We start from the raw sequence: 21,169 nt of genomic DNA on the forward strand, positions 1-21,169 counted from the left end.
TTTTAAAACATGTGTTTTATTTATTTATCTAATGTTACATGAAATATTTCTAGACCTGATATTTCCAGTAGATATGGAAACATTTTCTTTGTTCCCGTTTACTTGCCATTTGTGGACTTTTAGATGTCCTTTTCAGAATAGGAGCTGGGGAGGGTACAAGTGTCTACACACACTATCGGTCTTGAAATACACGTGGCAAAAGGACGTACTGGTATGAGAGTGGCAGCAGGCCCAAGATGACCTGGAGGCTTCAGGTAGGTGCTCCCACACTCATAGGGGCTAGATACCAGTTGTCTTCTATCTACGGTGGGGATAGGTGAAAATCTCACATACTTTTCCATACCAGGCCCAGTTATTATGTTTTAAGGACCTTTTCATGCCTTGGTTTGTGGAAAATTCTCCTGGGTTTGTCTAATATATCTGGAATACAGCACTATTAAAGCTTTGACCTTCTTTGTATATTTAAGTGTAAAGAGCATTAAAATGAAAAAAAAAAACCACTGGAAATAGTGAATGATATTTTTTTTTGTGATTTATTCTTTAATGTTTTAGTTTTCTCATATGAGGTCGGTACAAAAGTAATTGCGGTTTTTACAGTTATTTTTAACATTTTAAACCACAATTACTTTTGCACCAACCTAGTATAATCTTCAGTTATGTGCTCCTGGGATGCATTTCATTTTCATTAAAATACTCCTGGGGTAAATGATATAAATGATAAGTGAAGACTGTAAGATACACATATTTTCAATTTTTAGCCAAACGCTCCTCTTCTATGACTAAAGGACATAGAGTCAAAGAGTATCCATCTTCCTGATATTTACTCTTGGGCAGAGGGACTAAAGATCACTAAATTCTAGGCGTCCCAATTTACCCCAAACTTGGACAGTAATAATGCTGATCCACGGGCAGACTTCTGCTTAACAGCTTCAATATATGCACATTCTGTAGCCTGTGAGGGGAACTGACATTTACTGTGAATCTACAACTTTCCGGGCACGATCCCAAATATTTGACATTATGGCACATTATTCGCCCAACAATCTTATTAGCTATTATTTCCACTCGCTAGACAAGTCAACTAGTACTTAGAGTCGAGGTAACTCATGCAGTCAGTACCAGAATTGGAACAGTCTGTCTCACTCTAAATTCTGTGTTTTTCCACACCAACCTGCTTCCAGGAAGACAATGCGCCTTCTGAAATCTGAAAGTTCCACAGTGACCCTGTGACCTGGAGCCTCCCACAGACCCACTGTTTCCTACTGACAGCTCCCAACAGGGGACGTTTGGTACAGAATGCATACGTGCATAAATAGCCAGTGGATTCATGTATGCTTTTGGAACGCTGCTCTTAAACTGAGTCTCATAGATTATAAATAAAATATTTCTTTAGTCATATACATGTAGTATCTGGGCACCTAAGCAAACGTATCATAATTCCCTCTTAATAGCAAATTATATGATAAAAAGATATTCGGAAAAGATTGGTGAGATAAAATTTCACTACATTATTTTTGCTATTAGCCCTGTAGATTTCATTGTTTAGAAAGATATGTACAGAATGGGAAAGTGGAGAAGACGAACACCTGACTTTCTCCTGGCTTCATCCATTGCACTTCAGAGTTACATCTGAGAACATTCAGAAATTTGGCAGTTGGACATGAACAGCTAGGTTTAAAAGTTAGAGATTAAGGATCCCAAAGCTGGAAGGACCACAGGGCTCATATAACCCAATGATCGCATTTTACATGTGCAGGAATACGACGGAGTAGCAGCAGCAGCACTGGAGACAGAGCTGGAGGTCCAAGTTCTAGTTCTGGCTCTTCTATTAATTAGTGCTGGAGTTGGAGTGACACCCTGAATCCCCGGGGAAGTAACAAAGGGAGATAAATACCAGTGGGAATCCTGGCTGTAGGCCACCCTGGACTTTTCATGCCCATCCTGTATTCTGGATCCAACTTGAAGTCTTGACTCCTCTGAAGGTCTTAGCATTTGGATTAAAATTACAGAATTTTCTTCAGATTCTATTTTAAAGAAAAGCCTAGGAGGCACCTAGGGTAATTATGACCCCAAGAAAAGATTCCTGTACTAAAAAACAGGCTGGTGGCTAGTACTCCTGGTTACACACACCATATTTAAAACCCTGCAGGTCATGATTTTCCTTCAACACGAGTGTAGGGATGAGCTCTCTCAGGAACACTGGGCCTCGCTGGTGTTCCTTTCAAAGGTGGTACCTGGTACTAAAAACTGCATTTGACACATCTATGCTCCTGTTTTTTAAGGAATTCAGTGGTTTTTCTCCTCTGACCTTCATCTCAATCATATTTCTCAATCTCCTTTCCTCGTATTGCCTGCAGCCCTGTCGTAAACACTCAGCAGCCAGATCCCAGTGCAACTCAGCTGCTGGCAGCGTGTTGCCATGGAAACATCTGTCAAAATTAGCTCCATACATACTTCAAAATCTAAGATCTTCTGCAGAAATGCCAAAGTTAATGAATTTTTGGTTTATTTGGCCTTTAAAGTCATGGCAGAATATCTAATAATGACACATATTAAAACATTGAAGTTTTAATTAGAGATTTATTTGTAAAGCGTGTGGGAGAAGTAGACAGGAAAAAGTGGATTTATCTTTTGAAACAAAGGTAAATATTGTGTACTGCACACTCTCAAGAGACGGGGACATGAGCAAGTACTAGTTTATGAAGTAGCCATAAAGGACAGCCTCAATGTGAGTAGCAAATAGTTTGTTAAAGAAGTTGTTTAAGGAAAATACCTTTAACGCTCAATAAACATTTACTTTGCCTGGCTACATTCTGATTTGAATGATATATAAAGCATTTGTTGCCACTGGTCAAATTGCCGTCTTATGCATGGACCCAGGTTCAGTTAGGCAGAGGGCAGAGGTGGGGCTGCCAGACACACCCAGAGATTATACCAAAAAAATGTTGATCTATAAGTCACCTAAATGTCATTGTGTTCTGTTGGCAAAACTTTTAATCCTGACCCTGCCAAGGACCAGGCTGGGATCTGGCCAGACAGCAGCATGGAGCCTGACTCTTGATGAAGGGTAGGTAGGCAGCTGATAGTCCCACTTGGAAGGTCCAACTGCCACCTCTCTGATTTTACAGCCCTGACTAGTCCACGGCATTGGGAAGTAAAACCAACTCCATGACGATCCGTCACCCCAATTGCCCAGCAAACAGAAACTGGAAAAGAAGTCATAAACCAAGTGCACTCTCATTGCCACAAATGATTTGGAAATCCTTAATATTTTTCAGGTAATAAGCTATAGATTTTTGAGAGAAGGAAGAGAACATAGAGTGTATCAGGCATGACCCTCTTAAAGGGCAGATAAGAAAACTGGCAGAGAAAGGGAACTGAAGGTAGGAAACTTCTGTATTAATGGACCCAGTATGAAAGTCTCTAGAAGACAGGAAGTCTTAGAAAGGACAAAGAATTCTGATGGGACACAGCTTATTTAGGAACCAATAGGAAATTTGTGCTGATGGGGACCTAAATGAGATGGATTCCCTTACCATTTCGGACATGAGGCAAAACTGAAAAATGAGGTTATCTTCCACATCTGTTGCCTTCTCCTTCTCAGAATGCAGATTTCACCGACTTTTGTTTATCATGGTGGAAAACATTTTTCATGATGGTGATAACAATAATGACACCGTCAAACTATCATTGACTGAGGAATCTCTGTGTGCCAGGTGCTACACTAGTGACATGTTTATTTCCAAGCCCTCCTAGGAAACTTTGAAGGAAATTAGTATTAACCCTATTTTACATTTGAGGCAACTGGAGCTCAGGGGTCACAGCGCTCCTGTGCAGCATAATGAGAAAACTGGCACTGCTTTTGATCACAATAAGCAGCTTGCTCTTCCTAAATATATGAAAAACAAATTATCTGAATGGAAACAAAGAGAAAGAAAACGACCTGTCTAAATATTTGAAATTACATGTGTCTCTCTCTCTTTTTATCTTTAAACAAAACCACCATAAACTTCACCTCATATAAAATGCTCTGTCAAGACTCGCAGTAATAACTGTGTGGTGACATTTCAGCAGCAAAAGGATGACCTCAAAAGGTCAGGTCAATCCAATCCTGACTGATGACAGCCACAGCCAGGCTGCTAATTAATGCTTGGGATACAATGTTGATTTTTTTTTCTTTTCTTTACAAATACCATACATCTAGAAACAGGAGAGACTTTTCTTTAGGAAAAATAGCCCTAATATTACCTTAGATTATTATGACCAGAAGAAAGAAACTATAAATCTACATTAGGGAACAAAAATACTTTCTATGTGATGTCACTTTCTTAAGTAGAAGGGACAGTGTGAGGAAGAACTGACTTCATCCAAAGGTGTCAATTTTAAAAACATGGCAGGTAGTCACTTAATGAGCATTAGGCAAATTGAACTGCTGTTAAGCGGCCCTCTCCTACTATTATTTTCAGTAGACATGAGGATGGAGAAATAAGCTGCTTGAACTTTTTCTCCTCGTAGAGGGTGGCTCACGTGGTAAACTCTGTACCTGCTCTTCTTACATCACCTCTGGATCTCAGCAGGTGCCCGAATCCTTCAGGAGACTCTCCAAGTTGCCTTGTATTTCACAAGGAATGTAAATTTTTTATTGTCTAAAATTCGCTTATAAGCTTTAGGAGAAAAAACTTTTAAAAATGAAGAATTCTTCCAAATACCTCCCTACCCAACGTTACGGAAGCTGGTTTTAGTGATGGTGGATGCTTGTAACATAGAGTTTATCAAATATTTTTAATATTACCTTTGGTTAAAAAGATTATAAATCTTTTATAAATTTTTAGGTATAAATTAGTAGGTATGATATAGTAAGCACTTGATAATTGGTAGTTATTAATATTGTTTATTGGAAAACCAACAAACTTGGATTCTGAATAAACAAAAACCTACTTCTCTAAGTTTCTTAAAATAAGGATAGGTGTGAGAGGTATATAGCTACAGCCTTCTGAGAGGGGATCATGGAGAATCAACATTTGAGCCTGTATTTAACATGTTAGCTTGTTTAATTCACATCTCCAGTCTACTGCACAGCACCAAATACCCTTGCTCAAAACCATGAGCATATGGCATTAAGTCTTACACTGAATAGTCTGGGGCATGGAATCAATGACATTTAAAAGCACTGGTGAAGATGAAGTCTGACAAAATAGAAATATGACAAGAACTTTTCAGAACTGAAGCAATTTCTAAATCAATAGCTAAACCTAATCAATATCTTTTTAACTCCCTGGCATCATCCATGAGCTTTTTAAAATCAATTCTCCTCTCAATTATAACAATAGTCAAAAATTCAATTGTATCTTTCCCTTCCTGTGTTATTGAAATCATCTTGAAGTTAAGTTGGGTGAACAGACCACAGTCTGATGACACCAGAGGAAAATGCCCCATGTGCACTGAGTTACTGAGATCCCCAGAGCATCTAGAAGTGACAGTTTGGAAGAAAATCCCTGACACTGGAGCACAGAGCCTCAGCACTTCCCAGTGTAAAGTCAAGACAAGCAATGCTTCCAGGAGGGACTCAGTCTAGCAGGACCTATTTCTTGTTTACCCGACAGGATTTGGGACAACTCTGTATCTTTAAATGGAAGATAGATCATTTTTCTTGAGTCATTCTTAATTTGTATTTTCCATCACTACCCTGCCCTATTATTTATTTTTCTACTCTATTAATAAACCATAGATTTGATAGATGACCTACTCTTTTGCCAGTAAAATGACCTAGCACACAAAGAGAAAGAAATGTAACTTTTATATTTCTCTAGTTATCTTACCTAGGCAGTGTAATTTTGGGGAATAGGGAAACTGGTTTTCTTCTTTGTACAGATTCTTTGTAGTAAATAGTACCCTGACTGAAATTCTTTGGAGACATTTTAATTGCATTTCATAAATAAACTTTTCACTCTCCATGGGTATTCTGAATTACATTTTCCTTGGCATAACACTATGCTCTCAGGAGTGTTACACTATCCAATTCACCATGGTGCACACCGCACTCATTCCTGTTTGTGATGTGGCGTGTATATGGTTTCACAGAGCAGGGTAGGAGCAGGTTCCCAGGCAGACAGATGGGTCTCCACCCTTGTACAAAACACATCCTCCATGTCCCTCTTATTAAAAGAGCCAGCACCAGACCTGATTGTGAGCAAATGGTTGTACACATAGGAATCTTTATACATTCATGGATTTGTAAAATCGGATTTCAATCCCTCATCAGGCCATAACCAACCTACAAAACTAATATTGTAAGAAATATGTAGACACAACCCACAAAATTATCATCCTTCTATTTATCATCTACAGGTTGGTCTCTAATTGAAGGCACACCCTAGCAACCACAGGTAGAGCATCATATTAATAGTTTTGATTATTTGTGAATTCTACAACCTATCTACTATGAACGGGAGAGTATTAGGAAGAATCAAGGCACCCTTTGTGGAGAAGCAAGTCTGGGGCTACATGATAGTTTTGTCTGTATCATAAAATCAGGTCTCTGGGTATCTTCCTTACTCAACAAACTGCACACCTAAAAAGGAGGATATATTATATGTAAATTATACCTCAACAAATATGATTTTTAATTAAAAAATAGTCACAGGGATGTAAAGTATAGCAGAGAGAATATATTCAACAATATTGTAATAACTGTGTATGATGTTATCTGGCTACTAGACTTATCAGGATGATCAATTCACAAGGTATATAAATGTCTAATCACTGTATTGTACACCTGAAACTAATATAATATTTTCAAATGTGATTGAAAAATAAACTTAAAAGATAAATGTATTTTTAAAAGAAAAAGAAAACTAGAGAGAATGGAATTGCATTGTCAAAGGAACAAAGGCTATTTGAACCTGGGGAGCCATGACAGGTGTAGAGGCGATTTGGCGCAAGTGAAGCATGGATGATAAGGGAGAAATGGGACCATGAGATGAGCATGGCTGTGGCGGTGGGGCAGGTGGTGGGTGAGAGGGAGGTGACACTCACCACTGCTTCCTCCACTGGTTCCTCAGCCCTGGTGTCCAGTCCAGGGTCCAGCCCAACAGCAGGTGTTACAGCGGCAGGTGGCTCCTCCGCTTTCGACTCTGTGAGTGGAGCCTGTTCAGGTTCAGCCTTTGAGTATTTGTTTCGAGGGTTAGAAGAAAAAGATTCAACATATGAATAGAGCGTTACAGAATATCGGACAATTAAGATTTGCTTCATCATCCTACAGGCAACTAGCTTCATTAAATCTGTGTAGGAAAAAGCTCCACATTTGTCATCATGGGCTTTTACAGAGCTGGAAAGTCTAGAAATGAACTATAAGCTTCACTTTTACCATCATCAAGCACTGTCATTTCCCTAGAAATTAGGCCAAGACTTATTACTATTTTGGCTAGGGGAGGGGAGGGAACAAAAGGGGAAAGGAGCAGGGGAGGAGAAGGAAGGGGAGGGAAAGGAGAAGGAAGGAAGGAAAGGAAGAGGGAAGATCCTAGGAGCTCCTACCATTTCTAGCTGGAAGGAGTGAGGAAGAGCTCACAGGAAGGACAGTTCTGAGAACTCCCAACTCTACTGATACACATTACACCAAAAAATTGAGGGTCATTCCAATATTCAGGTCAAAATGCATTCGTCTTCACAGGGCAGAATTCTCCGTGCTATGAATTAAGACTCTTTGAATTGCTTGGACAATACTGAGGTCTTTTCATCCCACTGTGACCCCTAAGCATAGATCATTCTGATTCTAATTACATGCTGAGTCAAGCCCCTGGAATGTCTTAGCTCCAGACTTTTTTTAGTTTTAAAATTAGCAATATTAAATAACAACAGACCATTTAAAACACCACAGCCAATCAATGCATGTTACCATGGCTATTGAAAAAAAAGTTACCTCTTTTTCTATTTTGAGTAATACAAATAAACGTATTTATTTAGCATGACTATTTCACTAAATGGATGACCATTAGAGGGCATGTTAAGATCCTTTTCCATCAGAAATTTTAAATGGTAAAAGAGTTTAAAAGTGTTTTCTTAGAGGAGAAAGAAGTCCCCAATAAATACTTGGGAGAAATCAGTAACTTCTGTCAGACTCTTACCATAAGCAATCAAAAGCCACCTCTAGTTCTGTGTGTCCATCTAAGCTGCTGTACACGACAAGAGCCATAGGGAAAGGATAGAGAAGTTATGCTGACATTATAAAGTGAATAATGAATACCCTAATGTTGGACATATATACAAAATATTTGTCTTGTACCCCCACCAAATCCTCCATTGTGACGTACATCCTTCTCTTTAAAGGGCACAATGAAATGGAAGGACACGTTGGTAGACACGCGTGCAAAAATTTGATATTTTTATGGGCTTTTATAACCTTTAAGAGGTGCTGTGATACAATTTTTAAGGAAAAAATGAGATAAAATTCACTCTAATATATTCTCAAAAGTTCGTTATGGGAAACGATTTTACGTTTATTGTTCAAGAGGTTTATCTTCATAATAGTACAAGTTTTCATAGCAGCAAACAGATACTGTAAGCTCGCAGGGTATGAGCTTACCATTTTGGAAGTCAAGGTAATTTTCTATGAGACCCTAGTATCAAATGACCTACACAAAGGAGGACTGCAAGGGTAATCTGACCAAGCACCAGGAAATCCATATGCAGGTGACTGACCCTGTGAGCTGTTGCTATGAGACGGAGGAAATCTGAAGCTAGCCGAGGAGCCAAGAGAAGTTTCGAAAGGTAAGTCAAAGGCATACGTCATTGTACATTAACAAAAGTAAAGATAGCTTAAAATGAAAGAAACTATTTTTATGAGAATCTGGGTTTCTTGGAAGTGCTAAGAAATTTTGAGGTTTTATATAAGGCAAGAATTAAGTGATGTCATAAATGAGTCGAATTCTATTTGCTTGCCGAAATCAGACAATGCAATAGAGACACAGTATGAAGAGGAGACAGGATAAGTTATGTCCCCATAAGTCACTCCATTTGCCCCTATATTATAACATCACACCAAATGTTATACTATATCATTGCCACTTAACTTAAATTCCAGGGGGATAAATATAACTCACTGAATGATGAGTAAGGATGAAACACGACAGCACGACTGTACATACAATCAGCTCCTTAAATTTGGAAGTAGAAGTCGCCCTTCCATTCCTTCTAAGATAGTATAAAATTGTAATTATTTTGTCAAGATAGAAAGAAAAACAAAGGTAAATTGTGAACGACATCTCATGGAAAGATCTAAAATAGCCCTGTCAGAATTGTGCCCTGCTTCAACCACTCTTTTTCTATAAGATGCCTCCTCTGACAGACATTGCAAATGGGTTGGTACCTTGCCATACCCATTTATGAGCACTGGTACTGATTTCCTATTGTTTGCTGGAGTAGCGATCATTATATATTAGAGGAGAGGGATAGTCTACATTTATCGGTGGCAGAAGGATGCCACAATGGTTTAACTCAGAGACTCAGAAATGGAATTCTTCGTTTAGAACAAAACAAGTAGTGTAAACTTGGCCTACACTTTCTAGTATCCTCTATGATTAGATGAAAAGAAAGTCAATCAGAGGAGATGGATCAAGAGAGTGGGCCTAAGAGTCTAGTCATATTCCAATATGACATTTGACTTATAGTCCTGCTTCTCCAGTCTTGGGAGAGCTAATTTGGTGAGAAATGCAAAGGGCCATGGAGGCAACTCCAAGCCCTGAGCAAGGCTGGCAGATTCAAAAGGTTTAAATCTGCACTCAAGGAATGTGCTGTGAGGCTATGAAATGTAGTCTGGGAAGCTGAGCAACACCTTCAACCTCTACCTCACTGAGAACAGTAAAGGACCAAAGGTTGGCAAACTGTCCTGCTCCTGGGATCACCCTGTGTAATCACACCTCACCAGGAGACGGATGTTCACTACGATTTCCTCGATCCCCACAGGGAAAGCCCGTGCCAGAGCAGATGCAGTGCTGGGCATGACGAAGCTAAGTTCCCCAATGGAAAGAGGTGCAAGATGTGTGTTTCAGAGACTACATACCAAGAGAAGGGAAGGACAGACGATGGAAGTGCCTAGAGCCAGTTATGGGGGCTGGAGAGAAGTTCAGAAGAACTTCAAAACATTGGATTCTATGCCTGGACTTTTGCATCAAAGTAATAGGTGTGAGTTTAATTATGACCCATTGTCTTTCCTTTATACCTGTATTTCTCCATTTATCTTCACCCATTCACAACTGACAATTTAAAATCTCAGCATCCAGCATCAGTATAACCCTTATTCCATCATTACCCAGGCTGAGACTCATCAATGAACATGAAACATGTGTCTCTCTAGCTCCATTATTAACACCAATATTAATTTTTACTTAAAACATTTATATCTTTATTTGAAGGCCACACAGACTCCACCTTTCACTTGGTTACCCAAAAGGCAAAAATATGACAATCTATGACAAGGTATTAGAAACACACTTACCTTTGGAAAAATATCAAATTAACCTTTAAAACAAATTTCCCAGAATTTCTTACCTAAAAATGTAATCATCCAAAAAGAAAAGATTGTTCTACTTAAAAGCAATTCTACACTTCCAATGTAAAAGCCAGGAGCTCGGATAATTCTACACCATTCCCATGGGAAAACCAGTGAGCTATGAATAACCCTTGTGCACTAATCCTCAAAGAGCCAAAATCCTCTGTAGTGTATCCCTGACAAGCTCACAAGTGACATCACACAAGGTCTCTTCATACAACTTTGCTAGTAAGCTGCTGCTAGAAAGGTTTCCCATGATAAATGCAACATCTATCTTATAGGAATCTCTTCTAACATCAAGGGTAACTGCTTTCTCCTGACTCTCTAGCTAAGCTCTTCTCTCATCTCATCTCTCATCAAAGTAGGAATCACATCTCTACTATGTGTTATTTCTTTCTGCAACTCACAAAAAAGACAGGAGAAGATGAGAAATGGGGTAGCTTCTGTAATAATTCAAGAAAAAGCAAGGATCTATTTTGAAGCATGAATTATTGCTGCAATTTGATATTCAATCCTGTAGCTTAAGTTATAGTCACATGGAAACATCTACATCCTTGATGGATTTACTGTGTTCTACCGAAGCCCACAATTAGGAGACTTTGGTTTTGGCTGTTATCACTGTGCCTTTATAAATAGAAACAAGCACATTCAAAGTCACATTGAGATTTGTCAGAAGCTTTCCTTCCTATTTTCTAGAAAAGAGGGGGCTTCAGAAACTACATGCTGGACTTTCAAGCTCTGGATAACCTAGAATCATCAACCTTAGGACATTCTGCAGTAACTAACAACTTCTCAGAAACACAAATAAAAATTGACTTACCAAGTTACTGATCATATTCTGGTCTGTCTGCATCGTGAATAATGAAGTGTCCTGGGGCTGAAAATCAGGGAGAAAATAGAAAATTAAAAAATACAAGTTTCCTGCTAATTTGCTAAAAAAGCAACAACAAAAATACCATTTAAGTTAACTCCCATCAATTGTGTCAATAAATATATTATAAAGTTTTTAAAAGTCTCCTTATATTCTAATCAGAAAAGCAAAAAAAGAATGCAAAAGTTGTTTTTACCAGTAGTTATTTTAAATATAAATGTGAGCTAGCAGAATATGAAGATACGAAGAGAGATATTAAGTAAACAGTGCCTTCAGAGGGTATTTTTGGTCTGCAGCTTCTCTTCTGGACATCTACAATGAATTAGAATTTAGTGGCTCTAAGCTACAAATTTAAGCTTTTTAATGTTGGAAACTAAATCTTACTATCTCACCTATGTGTGACTTAATACCGCTTAATTACGAGCCGTAACTTAAAAATTTTATGCAATATATTCATTGACTTAATAACCTAAAATCAAGCTGGAGGAATCTAAAGGAACAATGATCTTTAGGGAATATTCATCTCTCATTATATTGGTAGCCAGTCTTACACCCATGAGGCAGGAGATCAGAAGAGCCTTTCATAGGAAATCTAACCAGATCAAGAAAAAAAGTACCTACAAAATTTGACATCAAGGGCTTTCCAACAGAAAAGATAAGCTAGTAATGTTTGGTTAAAGATGGTAGATTGAAATCACTTCTGTAATCTCCAGAATTCAAACTAAACAACAATAAAGGGAGTTTTACAAAGCAGAATTTTAATGACACAGACCGTAAGTGAAAAAAACATAAAAAGGAAAAAAAAATAAGAGCAATGAAATTTTGAAATTGAAAAGCAGACAAATGAGCAATGAGTAACTTGCTGGATCCAAAAATATCTGCATTCTAAGAGTATATAAGAAATGCTAAAAAGCAACACAATTTTATTACTCAGAACTCCTAATGGATCAACAATTAGAAACATGGGAACCACGGGAAATGGAAGTTAGGATTGTGCTAAAGACAGGAAACTGGTTGAAAGTCTATTACAAAGTAATTAGAACTTGAGGTACTCTCATCTATCTGAAAACCAAGCAATATCCCTTCCCACCCTCGTACAAGACTTGAGATTATTTCCATAGAGACTGAAACAGAGGGTCTCTGGACTGGGACACACAGGCATAGCCGGGATGCAGCAGGGTTAAGGGAGCATTTACAAAATAAAGTGGAGAACATTGTCCCTTCTCCCTCCAACCTCTAACTTCTTCCCCATTCACCTCCCATTACACTGGCAGCCAGGCTTGTACACCTCAGCCAGCTGACCGGAAGAGTCTTCCCAGAGAAATTTCACCAGCTCAGAAAAAGACAAATGCCTAAAGAATCTGACATCAGGGGCTCCTGAACATGAAAAATGAGCCAGAAAATCCTAGAACAGTGCCCATAGTTAATGAGCTCAACCTGCCTCCACAAGTTTCCTGACAGCTTTTTGGTGTCTCATTCTTAAGTATGAGTGGACAGCCAAGACCACCAGCCATTTAAGAAAAGTCTCAAATATCAAAAAAAGAAACTGAATAGTAAAAAACAAAACAGACAAAAAATGAAGACTTTTCAAGGGAAAAAAATCTTCAAAAATTATTATTAATACCCTCAGAGATACAACGGAAGATGTATCCCTGATGTAAGAAGAAGATTCTATTAAAAACAAGTATTTGGTAAACAAAAAAAGCTCTTGGAAATTAAAAAAATATATATAGAAGTGAAAATATTTTAGAAGCGTTGCAAACTAGAGAAAGATAACAGAGAAAAGGAAATAGCAAAGAAAACAAATCATTAGAGGCTCAGGAAGCCAACGTGCGAAAAAGAAAGGTGTTACAGGATGAGAGAACAAAGAAAATAAAAGAGAAATCATCAAAAAAAAAAAAAAATTCCCCAACTGAAAAACAAATTTTTAGATTAAAAGAGCCTAGAGACTGCATTGCTGTAAAATTTCACAAACACTGGGGGAAAATAAAATTTTACAAACTTCCAGAGAGAAAGAGAAAAAAAAGAGAGTGGAACATAAGGGGCAGAAAGAAAGAGAAAAAAAAGTTTCTCATAAAATATGAAGAATCAAAATGATACTTTCTCAGTAGCAACATTAGGAGGTTGAATTAAGTGGAATAATTTCTTCAAAATTCTAAGGGAAACAATTTACAACTTCCAATATGATATTGAAACTAACAGTCCATTATGTGTATAGATAAAGGCATTTTCAGATGTGTAACACACACTTTTTTTGGTAAGCTCCTAAAGAATGTGCTTTAATTTGTGGAATCAGACCATAAATAAGGAAAATTGATGTCCAGAAAAGAGCAATTGTCATGAGAGCGCGGTGAAGGCATATCCCAGGACAGACTTCATGGGAGAGCCGGTGGTAGCAGCTGTGCCGTAGTCAGAGGCCCCAGTTTAGGCTGGAGCAGTCCAAAAGGACAGATAGCCAAGTTCTAGTTCTTCAAGATGAAACTGATTGAACATTTGTTTTCCAACAAAATCAGGAAAGATTTATATACTACAGAGTATGGGATTGAATTAGTGATAAGTACCTGGAAAACTAAGCAAACCAACGAACAAACAAGACCCTACCATTATTTCCTCAAAGGAAAACAAAACGTTGGCATAAAAGGAAATAAATATAAACTTCATGATTTGGGTACTGATGGCTATGACGGAACTATGTCAGAAAGGCAGGAAGCAGAAGACGGGGTGAACGGTGAAGGTAGGAGGTTGTAAGTGCTTTAAGTCCTCACCTTCCTGAGAGATGAGTCAACAGATGATGCTTTAGAAATCAAAAAGGAGCATTAAAAGAAAGTCATGCACACATGTCGGGATGAAACAGAGAATCTGTTAAAAGAAGTGAAAGCATTTACCTCTCAAAAACAGGAAATGAGGGGTATGTGATGGTCTGAAGATTTTAAATAAAACACCCTTACAAAATGTTATACTCTTTAATTTTGTGCATTTATAACTGATAAAAATACACATTTTAGAAATGAGAAGTGAATAGCAATTCTTATGACACAAATTTTCTTATGACCCTAAGTTTTAAGCAGATGGAAAAGACGCTTTACCATCTCTGTGTTTGGGTGTATCTGTATTTGGGTGTGGGTGTGTGAGTGGTTTCTATCTTTTTATAGGTAACATGAGGGAAAGTAATCAAACTTTCCAACTGAGAAATTCTAAACATTAAAATTTGAAATTGTTCATGTCTAATATTCTAAGACAAAGCATTCATCACAGAAAAGCTTTTGCTGGAAGTCTCTGTTCAAGAGGTTTTTTAGAACTTACTCCATGAATTTGTTCTGCCTTTTACATGGGTTACAACTGTCCATCTGTTGGGACACATACAATGAATGAGACAGTCCATCTTGTTGCTCCTCCTCCACAGACTTTAAAGGAAACTACTGCCTTATTGGCCAGAGCCAACCGGATTTCTGATCTTCCAATGGCTCCTTTCTGGAGAACCACTGAAGAGGGACGGCTTTGTGTAGTACAAGTCTTATCTGAATCTTTAGAAAAATGCTCCTAAAACGTCTCATATTTTCTAAAGACCAGTTTCATTAATTCAAAACAAACCTCTCTTCTCTTTTCCAACAGCTGAATCTAGTGGATCTCTCAGATCAGGACAGTTGAGGAAGCAGCAGAAGGCAGAAGCCTATGGAATAGCCAATAATATTAACAATAACTAACTACAGTCATGGAGGGCTTAGTACATGCTGCTGGGCATACCTCATTTAATATTCACAACAACCCTACAATGTCAATCCTGTTAATATCACTGTCTCCACTACTGAATTTGTAAGTAGTTTTGTGTTGACACACTTAATCATTATGCCATACCAGTGACACAGAGATCCTTATTTTAAAAATTTGCATCATTCTCAACAGATGAATTTTGCCAGTAAATCGATTTCTTACCTGGGTGAATCCATTAAATGAACCACCAGAAGCCTAAACAGAAATGGAAATCAGAGTACATTATTATTTTTTTTTACAAATTTTTGTAGGATCAGAGAACGTCCATTATACTGGTTGGAAAGTAAAGACTACCACAAATTTTAAAATAATACAAAAGGGTGCCGTGCATGAAAGTGCTTAGGAAATGCAAAAGGCCATACTGTATTATTTTAAATAGGCTGACAAAAAAACAACATGGACTATATTTTACAATTACTGCTGGTGAGTGCCTCAGTGCTAACCCAAACCCACTTTTTCGATAATGAGATGATTCCGGAGAAATAGCTCTTTTCTGCAGCCACTGAGAGAATCTAGAAGAAGCATTTGCAGTATTTCTCTAACACATTATTTTGTTAGATTTTTTGATGAACATCTATTATGAGATTCTACAGTTTTAGTGGACCTGGGTAAAAACATGTCATGTGCTTTTATCGGGGTAACTACTTAAGAACAGTAAAGTAGTTACCCCGATAAAAGCACATGACATGTTTCTACCCAGTCTGTTCTATATATATTTAGTACTTGAACAGTAAAAATGAAAGTAGGAAAAATAAACACAGTAAATGGATGGTAACATAGACTCTCACTAGTTCCCGACATAATCATCCTCGTGTGTGTGTGTTTGTGTGTGTTGTGTTTTGTTTTTTTGTTTGTTTTTTTGTCAACCTATTTGTGTTTGGTTTGCACAGATTTCGAGAGGTAAGAAGTACAGGAACAACAATCTGTCAAGGAGATGAGGCAGGCCTCAGAAAAGATAGTGATGGATAATGAAGTGGGTAGGAAACATGAGGAAAAACAGAACCTACAGAAATTGTTGACTAGTCTATACTACATACGGGGTATGTACCTCTTCTTTACCAGCCTCTATTTCTTGGTACAACAATCCATATCTCTGGTTAGCAAGTTCATCTTCAGATAAATCTGAGTTGTTGATGCCATTGTCTTGGGGACTAGCAAAGCTCTCAGTGCTAGCATTCTGGGAGGTTCCCAGAACCAATGATCTAACTGTCTCTTGGCTTTCTTCCCAGCAGCTATCAATGGCTTGTTCCTCACATACACCTGCCAGTAAGTCCACCTCCAGCCCTTTCTTGCTTGCAACCATATCTAAATGTTCCCAGCAATTATCTAAGCATCCCATATCTCTGATAGGCCAATGGTTAATAAAATCAAGCCAACCGGCAAATCCACTTGCTTGGCCATCTGGTATACCAGAGAATTCCAAAGTATCCCTATCACTCATTGCTGAATCCAAGCTTGGCTGTAAGATTTGACCTGGATCTGTTCCCCAAGAGTCTGTTTTGGCAATTCCTGGCAAGTTAATGGTATGACTACAGTTCCTAGTCACTGTACTCTCAGATACCTCTATTAATGAATCTTATGCCTTACACAAACCGCAGTCTCTTCTGTTTGTTTCCAAAGAATAATTAAGATCTGTCCTAGACTGAGCTATCATTTCATGTTTTATCGATAAAACAACAGCCTAATTTTCATCCTTGTCACCTCCAGGAGCATATAACACAGACTTACACTGAATCTCTTCATCATTGACACTGCCCTGTGCTTCGTGATATATTATATCACACTTTGGAGGATTGATTAAAAATTTTTTAATGTCTTTTCTAGTTAAATCCCACCCCTCAGGGCTGGCATCTTCAATATTAGATACAGAGTTAGTCTGGAGAGGCCAATTCAAAATATCTGCGTGATTGCCAAGGTTAGCTCCAAAGCCCTCTACAATTTCACAATTATTTATTACTACTTGAATCCCCTCATCTAGCCCTTTGTCTTTGTCACTAAATTCACCTGCCATATCTACTCTTTCCCTGTCTTTTTCTAATAGGCCCATTATCTTGAAATACTTTTCATCAGTCTTCACACTTTCCTGACACCTAACTCTTAGATCTTTCCTAGTTTCCACTTCATTAATTTTTAAGGTCTCCTGGTCTTGCTTTCCTATTGTCTTAAGATCAACTATCCTGTTTCCTGTACTTTCACACACTGTCTCTTCTAATTCCTCTGTACCTTCTAGTGTCTTGATATCAATAGCTCCAGTGTCTACCTTTTCACATGTCTCCACACCTGCCCACATAGAATCTTCTACCTTCTGTTTCTTTTCCTCTTCTTCTGACTTTTTAACATCTTCTTGACTTTCTTTGACCAGGCCACCAGTTTCCATGGCCGGCATCTCTGAATCAGGTAAGTCATAAGGCAGCTCCATTTCCATACAAGCCGCAGTGGCAAGTTCAACCTGAGGCACAGGCTTTGGGGACAGGAGTGCATTTCCACATGGAGGGGCGGGCCCCGGGACACGCTCACCCTGTTCGGCTACAGTGTGCCCGTCAGCAGAAGGAAGCATCCTGGTGGGTAGTCCCACGTCTTGCTCTGCTTCAGAGAGACACGCAGAGTCTTCCTGAGACCCACCATGGGTAATTTCCTGGCTGACACTGTCTGTGCTAGCATCAGGGCCCCAAATAAATACACCTAGATCAATCTGAGGTCTTTGAATTTCTTCGGCCAACCCACTGTCTGGAGTTTCCTCCATGATCAGGTTACACAGGGAAAGACTTTTTGAAGAGTCAGTCTTTAGAGTATGCAGAACCGCAAAAGAAAAAACAAACAAACATAAGATAAAATAGATCATGGTGGGAGTTGATGAGAAACACAAAGCTCTTCAGTTGGGTAGCATCAATTAAACAAAACTAGAGAGCATTTCAATGGAATGGCTTAAGGTTAACTCTGTGATAAGCAATGCCATGAGAGGGGAAAAAAGCTCATTTTACATACTATACCGTGTATGTAATACATATTAAATATAAAAGAAAAAAAAATCCAGCATTTTCTGGATATTTACCTACCGGCTGTACCAAATCAGTGCTTGTCTGTATGAGTAAAAAAAAATAAATAATAAAAATCACAAGGCAAGAGAAGAAAATTCACTAGCATATTAAAATCCCATGCTGTCCAGAGTCAACTTTCTGCTAAAGGTTGTGGCTTTCACGGGTCTGAGATTAAATTTTACCACTTGTTTGTGATAGGAATGAGTTTTGTTCCAACACTGTTTAAGACTACACAATTGAAACATAAAGAGGCTGTCATTTTCTAGTATCGGCAAGAATGTTTTATGGCTATTAAAACATTCTGCTTCAGCAGACTCTGAAATGCAATGTTTCAAATAAATAAGCGAGCCTGCTAACATGAGAAGAACATTAAGCGCTGGAAGCCACAAACTTACACAGTATCATTTGCTCTGATAGCATCGGTCAGGTCGTCTCTAAACTCAGCCTGAACTTGGTTCTGCCTCTGACGTGGAGTTTGGACGGAGGATGGTCTGATACCAACCACTCTGACTACCTGGAGGATTCTCCTCAGCCTCCCCGCGACACCCTCTCAGCCTAGAAGCTTTGCTTGGATATAAAGAAACAACACTGGGTAGCTGTTATTGTGCCCAGGGAGCTATTGTTTTGTAATCTTGTCACTGTTACCACTCCTAGCATATTTGTCCTCTAAAATAGTCATTGTTCCTTCCAGATGGTACCTCCACCCTCACCATATCCTTCCCAGCGAGGGAAGAAAAAAACATTGTATAGCTCCAACTGAAGATATGAAATACTGGAATAACAAAAAATTAGCACTGTCCTCTTAATCTCCAAAAAAATTAACTCAAAATTGAGGCTAGAAATCAAATGGCCTGAACGTTAATCCATGCATCCCCTTTTGCAAATATACAAGTCAAACCAGCTCACTATAAAAGATGTTTTCAATCAACATTTTTTAGCTCTTCTCTTGAGAGCGTTCCATGATGCTTCAAGGACCCTGTGCTGTGCAGTATAAACCTGCTTCTGTGGCAGGGAAGGAGACAGTCATTATTTTCCTTAAAGGAAAGAAAGTAGCGATATGACTTCAGAAGACTACAGGCTCTTAGATCTACCAAACTTTCCTGTTACTGTCTCACTAAAAAAGAAAACATGCAACTCAAGTTGGCTTAAGACCACGTGACCAAGGCTGTGCTATGACAGGGGACACAAAGCATCTACCCAAAAGGAGGGGAGCCTCTACCTGGGTGCAGTCAGTTTCCTAATTTCACAGCACACATGCTCTCACCACAAAGCTCTGTTGTGTCTTTTTCCTAACTCTAAATTCTGGAAGTACTCATACTCGCATGTCTGATTAGCTGACTAAATCAGATATTACTGTAGATATTACAGTAATATCTACCTTTGATTGATACATACCAGGCATTGAGCTAAATACTCTACAAATATTATCTCACTGAATCATCACACAACCCTTTGCAATAGGTGTCACTACCCTTATTTTATAGATGAGAAAAACTAAGGCTTAAAGAGTTTTAGAAATTAATCAAAGTCATATTGTTATAAGAAGCAGAGTCTGGACTCAAATCCAGGGCTGTCTGGCTCTAAAGCTCAACTTCTTAAGCTTCACTGAAAATAATAATAATTAAAAAAAGGTTCCCTGTGCAGAGGGCCCATCCCTTATATTTTCTCATCCATGCTTTTCTTGTATTCTATTTGAGAGCAATAACCCATGTGCATGTCGTTCACTACCAAATTTCCTCTAACCACCAATGATCACAGGAGAAGCACAAAGGGACACAGCACCGAACTCTTGCTCATCCAGGAGTCTGAAGCATCGACACTCTCTGCTTCCAGGTGCTGGTAATACCTGGGACCATCAGGGAACTGATGGTTATTCTAGAGGACTAAATTATGATCAAAAACGTTTGGGTCTTCTTGCTATCACAGGTGAAATAAAACAAGCTTACAAATTTCTAGGAATGCAGATACATCAAAACACGGAGTTCTTAGTACTCTTACCGTCCATAGGTCCCAGGGCAATGTCTGAAAACAAACAGGCAAACAAAAATACTGTTAGTATATAAGTCCCAAGCACATAAAAATACTGAGATGATAAAAGTTCTTGAAATAAAATCATAAATATTTTTGAAACATTTTACTACAGCACTGATCAACAGAACTTTCTTTGGTGATAAAAACGTTCCATAGCTGTGCTGTCTAATATGGTAGCCACTAGTCACATTGAGAACTTAAAATGTGCTGGTATAAGAGAATCAAATCTTTCGTTTTACGTAACTGTATGTCATTTAAATTTAAATAGCTAAGTGTGGTTAGTGGCTACCATATTGGACAGCATAGGTCTAACCAATGTGCCTTTTGCTATAAAAGTGGAAAAGTATATCTGAATCATGATGAATGAGTTTACTTTCTCTCTCTCTCTCTCTCTCTCTCTCTCTCTCTCTCTCTCAAGTAAACAAGGTGTGCAGATATTAGAGTTTATCAATCTTCGAGGAAATGTACATTCTAAGCATTGCTAATGCTATTTCTTCCCCACACCAAATTGAAGAAGGATGCGTAATGACAAATTTGATGGTAAATGAACCCCAGAAAAGTAGTCCTTCAGTATGTTGAACTAGATAACATGCAGCTCAATTAACTGGCAATCATGGAAATTAGAGGGTGCCCTCTAAGATATATGGATAACTTACACTTACTACTGGCATTTTAATTATAAAGACTATTGATCCTGGGGAATGAATCCAGATGGTTCAAAAATGACTTTCCGTGTGTGTGGAGACCTCTCTTTCTTCTTTGTCCATGACTGAGAATCACTGCTAAGCCACATTCTTTTCTGCCCATGTCTTTGTGACTAGAACCGATCCATGATTATGCACTTGTTTAGAATTAGTACATGTGAACAGCAAATTAGACAGCCTGGCACCATCTGAAGAATATGACAGCTTC

The 21,169-nt window shown here is 38.4% G+C and overlaps 1 protein-coding gene across 1 annotated transcript in view; it reads right to left on the reverse strand.

Annotated features, from left to right (window-relative positions):
- AMPH (amphiphysin) overlaps nt 1-21,169 on the reverse strand; it is a 222,052-nt gene that overhangs the window by 22,825 nt on the left and 178,058 nt on the right. Inside the window, exons 13-17 of the mRNA XM_033088761.1 lie at nt 20,225-20,248; nt 18,245-18,268; nt 15,351-15,383; nt 11,367-11,423; nt 7,036-7,161 (exon numbers count right to left, since the gene is read on the reverse strand). Coding sequence (XP_032944652.1) covers nt 7,036-7,161; nt 11,367-11,423; nt 15,351-15,383; nt 18,245-18,268; nt 20,225-20,248 — 264 coding nt within the window. The remainder of the gene's footprint in view (nt 1-7,035; nt 7,162-11,366; nt 11,424-15,350; nt 15,384-18,244; nt 18,269-20,224; nt 20,249-21,169) is intronic.

Source organism: Rhinolophus ferrumequinum, chromosome 20 (assembly GCF_004115265.2).
Source record: "Rhinolophus ferrumequinum isolate MPI-CBG mRhiFer1 chromosome 20, mRhiFer1_v1.p, whole genome shotgun sequence".
Taxonomy (NCBI): Eukaryota; Metazoa; Chordata; class Mammalia; order Chiroptera; family Rhinolophidae; genus Rhinolophus; species Rhinolophus ferrumequinum.